Raw genomic sequence first — 5,760 nt, 5'->3', positions numbered from 1 at the left:
AGGTCAGGAGATCGAGACCATCCTGGCTAACATGGTGAAACCCCGTCTCTACTGAAAAATAGAAAAAATTAGCCGGGCGTGGTGGCAGTCGCCTGTAGTCCCAGCCACTCTGGAGGCTGAGACAGGAGAATGGTGTGAACCTGGGAGGCGGAGCTTAGAGTGAGCCGAGATCGCCCCACTGCACTCCAGCCTGGGCAAAAGAGCGAGACTCTGTCTCAAAAAAAAAAATCATGAAAAGAAGCTCAGTATAGTATCATTAGGCATTGGAGAAATTCAAATTAAACCTATAATGAAATGATTTAATACCCATTAGATTGGCTAAAGTAACAAAGCCTGACAATATCAGATATTGCAGAACTGCAATTCTCATGTTACTGTTGGGAGTATAAAATGATACAACACTTTGAAATGTTGTTTGACATTCTCCCTTTTCTCCCCTTCTTTGAAACAGGGTCTTGCTCTGTTGCCCAGGTTGGAGTGTAGTGATCACAGATTATTGCAGCCTTGATCCTTTGGGCTCAAACAACAACCTCCCAAGTAGCTGGGACTACAGGCACGTGCCACCACACTCAGCTAATTTTTAAATGTTTTTTTAGAGATAGGCTCTCACTATGTTGCCCAGGCTGGTCTTGAACTCCTGGCTCAAGTGATTCTCCCGCCTCGGCCTCCCAAAGTGTGAAATTACAAGCGTGAACCACTGAGCCCGACTGACACTTTCTTTTTTTTTTGAGACAGAGTCTCACTCCGCCTCCCAGGTTCACACCATTCTCCTGCCTCAGCCTCCCAAGTAGCTGGGACCACAGGCGCCTGCCACCACACCTGGCTAATTTTTTGTATTTTAGTAGAGATAGGGTTTCACCATGTTGGTCAGCATGGTTTCAATCTCCTGACCTCGTGATATGCCTGCCTCGGCCTCCCAAAGTGCTGGGATTACAGGCGTGAGCCACCGTGCCCAGCCAGACACTTTCTTATAAATATAAACCTATCCTACGAGCCAGCAATTCCATTTCTAGGTTTTTACCCAAAGCAAATGAAAATATGCTCATAAAAAAAATTGTATAAGAATTTTCTGGCCAACATGGAGAAACCCCATCTCTACTAAAAAATAAAAAATTAGCCAGGCATGGGATTAAAATCCCAGCTACTAGGGAGGCTGAGGCAGGAGAATCACTTGAACCCGGGAGGCAGAGGTTGCGGTGAGCTGAGATTGTACCATTGCACTCCAGCCTGGGCAACAAGAGTGAAACTCCATCTCAAAACAAAAAAAGAATGTTCATACTTTATTCATAAAGTCCAAAGCTGGAAACAATGCAAATGTCTGTCGACAGGAGAATGGACAAAACAAAGTGTGATAATTTCATAGAAGGGAATATTACTCATCAATGAAAACCACAGATACATGTAACAACATGTACTAATATAAAACACTATTATGCTAAGCAAACATTATGCTAAGCATATAAGCATAATGATTCTATCTCTATGATATTGTAGAACAGATAAAACTAATCTATACTGACAGAAAGTAAGTCAGTGGTTACTTAAGACCTGGGGGTGAGGGTGGAGGATTAACTAAATAGGGACACAGGAGAACTTTCTGGGGTGATGAAAATGTTTCATGTCTTGTTACAGATATTTGTTACTCACATATATAAAACTATCAAAACTTATCGAATCTGAATACTTAAGATCTGTACATCTTATTGTATGTAAATTATCCCTCAATTTTTAAAAAGTTATTTGAAAAAAACAGTCAAAATTATCTGGAATCAGCAACACTAGCAGGCTACTTGGCATTTTCTATCATACATGCCTACAATTTTAATAGATAGGTAGGTAGACAGATAGGTAGGTAGATTAGATAGGTAGGTAGATAGATAGGTAGGTGGATTAGATAGATAGGATGGATGGATGGATAGACAGACAGACTGACAGACAGAGATAGGGTCTTGCTCCCAGGCTGGAGTGCAGTGGCATGATCACTGCTCCTGCAGCCTTGACCTCCTGGACTCAAGCAATCCTCCCACCTCAGCCTCCCAAGCAGCTGGGACCCCAGGTGCACATCACCATGCCTGGCTTATTTTAAAAATTAGCCAGGCATGGTGGCTCACACCTATAATCCTAGCACTTTGGGAGACTGAAGCAGGAGGATTGCTTGAGCCCAGAAATTCAAGACTAGTCTGGGTAACAAGGCAAAACCCCACCTCTAAAAAAATACAAAAATATTAGCTGGGAGTGGTGGCAGGAACCTGCAGTCCCAGCTACTCACGAGGCTGAGGTGGGAGGATTGCTTGAACCCGAGAGGCAGAGGTTGCAGTGAGCTGAGATTGCACCACTGCACTTTGGCCTAGGTGACAGAATGAGACTCTGTCTCAAAAAGATAAATAAAATTAAATTAAAATAAAATAAATAAAATAAAAATTTTTTGGTGTGTGTGGAGACAGGGTCTCCTTATGTTGCCCAGCCTGGTCTCAAACTCTTGGGCTCAAGCTATCCTCCTGTCTTGACCTCCCAAAGTGCTTGGATTACAGGTGCAAGCCACCATGCCTGGCCCATGCCTATATTTTAAATACTTATGCAACAGAGGCCCTTACTATAATTCCTGTCCCATTCAATGTTTACTAAGTGTGAATAATAATTTAAAATTACATCTATAAGGCTGGGAGCAGTGGCTCACGCCTGTAATCCTAGCACTGTGGGAGGCCGAGGCGGGCGGATCATGAGGTCAGGAGATCGAGACCATCCTGGCTAACATGTTGAAACACTGTCACCACTAAAAATACAAAAAATTAGCCCGGCATGGTGGGGGTCGCCTGTAGTCTCAGCTACTCGGGAGGCTGAGGCAGGAGAATGGCATGAACCCGGGAGGCGGAGCTTGTAGTAAGCGGAGATGGCGCCACTGCACTCCAGCCTGGGCGACAGAGCGAGACTCCGTCTCAAAAACAGTAATAATAATAATAATAATAATTATAATACATCTATGAAAAGCTGATAAGTGATATTCACTTATTTATCTGATTCCAAAGAAAAAATTAAGTAAACTATAGCTAGAATACATAATTCCTATCATCAAAGTTCAGACTAACTCCAACCACTTGAACCTTTTTCTTCTGAGGACTTTGATGGGATTACATTGTTAACAGTTTATAATTTTCTTTTTTTTAAACACCCTTTCACTATCTATCACAATATATTTTTCCACTAGACACAGAGAAATAATATCATCAGTGTAAAAGGAAATTTTACTGCAAATTTCTAAATCCTTGGTAAATCCCATAGAGATACTGCATGTTTTCAGAAGAATCTAAATTCATTAGCTCAACACACAAATTCATGTTTAAGTCAAAAGCACTGAAAAGCATGTGATATTTATAAAGAAATATGACCTAACAGAAAATAGAAAATAAAAAGCAAGAAAAGCAAATAATCATTATCGTACCCATTGAAAATATGCTGAATAAGTGGGTGAGTAGTCTTCATGTATACATCCCGATTGGTGCACGCTTCACCAAAGACTTCATCAAAATAAAAAACATGCTGAAAAATAAATTTGATTTTATAGAAAAAGATACATTCTGGATTTTCTTAATCACTATTCTAGTTAACAGATGATAAATGCCAAAATATGTCTTTAAATAATAGTAACTGACCATATCAAACTTAGATATAAATAAGCAATCACTGCTAAATGACAGGGCTTCCTCTTGAGATCTCTGTAGACATGTTCTTACAAGGTAAAAACTAAGGCACACAATTTTTGTTTTCTCTTAACAGAAGTAAATTGATAAACACAAGAGTGAGCCAATCCTCCTTAGGTCTAGGAGAGAAAGTGAATTCTATGGGGATTATCTTCGTATTCCAACTAGGGCTAGTATATTTAGAATTTTGGAGGAATTTGTGGCTGGGCACGGTGGCTCACGCCTGTAATCCCAGCATTTTGGGAGGCCAAGGCCGGCAGATCACGAGGTCAGGAGATTGAGACCATCCTGGCTAACACGGTGAAACCCTGTCTCTACTAAAAATACAAAAAATTAGCCAGGCGTGGTGGCGGGCGCCTGTATCCCAGCTACTCAGGAGGCTGAGGCAGGAGAATGGCGTTAACCCGGGAGGCGGAGCTTGCAGTGAGCCGAGATTGCACCACTGCACTCCAGCCTGGGCGACAGAGAGAGACTTCATTTTTTAAAAAAAAGAATTTTGGAGGAATTCTAGGGGAAGATCTCAATTCTGTAGGTTACACAGCTTAACTTTTAATTCCATAAATATTTATTGCTCAGCTGGTAGCACAAACATTGCAGTAGGCACTTGAAGGGGCCCAAGGAAACAGACATTACCCTAGTATTTCCCTATCTTATCTCCTAAAAATCTTAATCTACACAAGTATGCAAATGACTAGAAGACAGAAGAATCTTAAAGTACGTGTGGACTTCAAAGGAAAACATATTCTCTCTGATTATGAAAAAGACTATACTGAGAATGAACCATGGGGGAAGAGGAGGAGTTTGAAAGGGAGTGATGGAAGGAGGGAAGGTATTCCAGGCACAGGGGAACACAGTCAAAGCAGAAAAAGCACAAGGAATTAACTGTTTAATTAATTAATGTTCAGGGAATAGCAAGGATTCAATGTGATTGAAATATAGTATCACAGAAAGCAGAAAAGTGAAACAGAGGCTGGGCACAGTGGCTCCATGCCTATAATCTCAGCACTTCAGGAGGCCGAGGCAGGTGGATCACCTGAGGTCAGGAGTTTGAGACCAGCCTGGCCAACATGGTGAAACCCATCTCTACTTAAAATACAAAAAAATTAGCCAGGCATGGTGGCAGGCGCCTGTAATCCCAACTACTTGGGAGGCTGAGGCAGGAGAATCGCTGGAACCCAGGAGGCAGAGGTTGCAGTGAGTTGAGATCGCACCATTGCACTCCAGCCTGGGCAATAAGAGCAAAACTCCATCTCAAAAAAAAAAGAGAGAGAATACTAGAATAATGAATTAGGACTGTGTTGTAGGGATCTTGGAACACCAGTCTTAACTAGGGGGCAGAATGCTCATATTTAATTCAGTAAACAGTGGGGAAACAAGGAAAAACTATAGGCAGGAAGGACAATCTCAGTCTTTACTGGAAGATTTATCTGGCTTCGCACTATGAATGGTTTGAGAACAGAGACACTAGTAATTCAGTGGTGAGGTAAAAAGGGTTCTAAATTAGATGATAACCAAGGAAATAAAGAGATGGATAGAGAAGAAATTTGATAACTGACTAGAGGTGGGAACCTGGGGAGAGAAAGGGGTCCAAGACAACTTCCAAATGAAAAATCACAGTAATTTGGAAAAAGAGAGATAAAATACCCCATTATATAGGGTCTGAAAAGCTTTAATTCAGTAGCTGTAATTATTTCCATAATTTAGAGGCTTACCATGTTGGTAGGTACAACTACATATATACGTATGAATATACATATGAATATATATTCTTATATCATGTTGGTAGCTTGTATATATTGTGTATATATACATACATATATAATATATACACATATATATTCTTATATACATATAGCCCAACTATACATAAATAATAATAATATAAATTTTGTTTATTGATTTATTTTTTTGAGATGGAGTCTCGCTCTGTTGCCCAGGCTGGAGTGCAGGCATGATCTTGGCTCACTGCAACCTCTGTCTCTCAGGTTTAAGCCGCTCTCCTGCCTCAGCCTCCCAAGTAGCTGGGACTACAGGCGTATACCACCATGCCCAGCTAATTTTT

General features: G+C 41.0%; 1 protein-coding gene across 1 annotated transcript in view; it reads right to left on the bottom strand.

Moving 5' to 3' along the window:
* KIF24 (kinesin family member 24) overlaps positions 1-5,760 on the bottom strand; it is a 78,089-nt gene that overhangs the window by 40,740 nt on the left and 31,589 nt on the right. The window contains exon 4 of the mRNA XM_011950559.1: positions 3,440-3,537. Coding sequence (XP_011805949.1) covers positions 3,440-3,537 — 98 coding nt within the window. The remainder of the gene's footprint in view (positions 1-3,439; positions 3,538-5,760) is intronic.

Source organism: Colobus angolensis, unplaced genomic scaffold, assembly GCF_000951035.1.
Source record: "Colobus angolensis palliatus isolate OR3802 unplaced genomic scaffold, Cang.pa_1.0 Scaffold308, whole genome shotgun sequence".
Classification (NCBI taxonomy): Eukaryota; Metazoa; Chordata; class Mammalia; order Primates; family Cercopithecidae; genus Colobus; species Colobus angolensis.
Note: the sequence above shows the minus strand (reverse complement) of the source record. Positions and strands in the feature narration are given on the sequence as shown.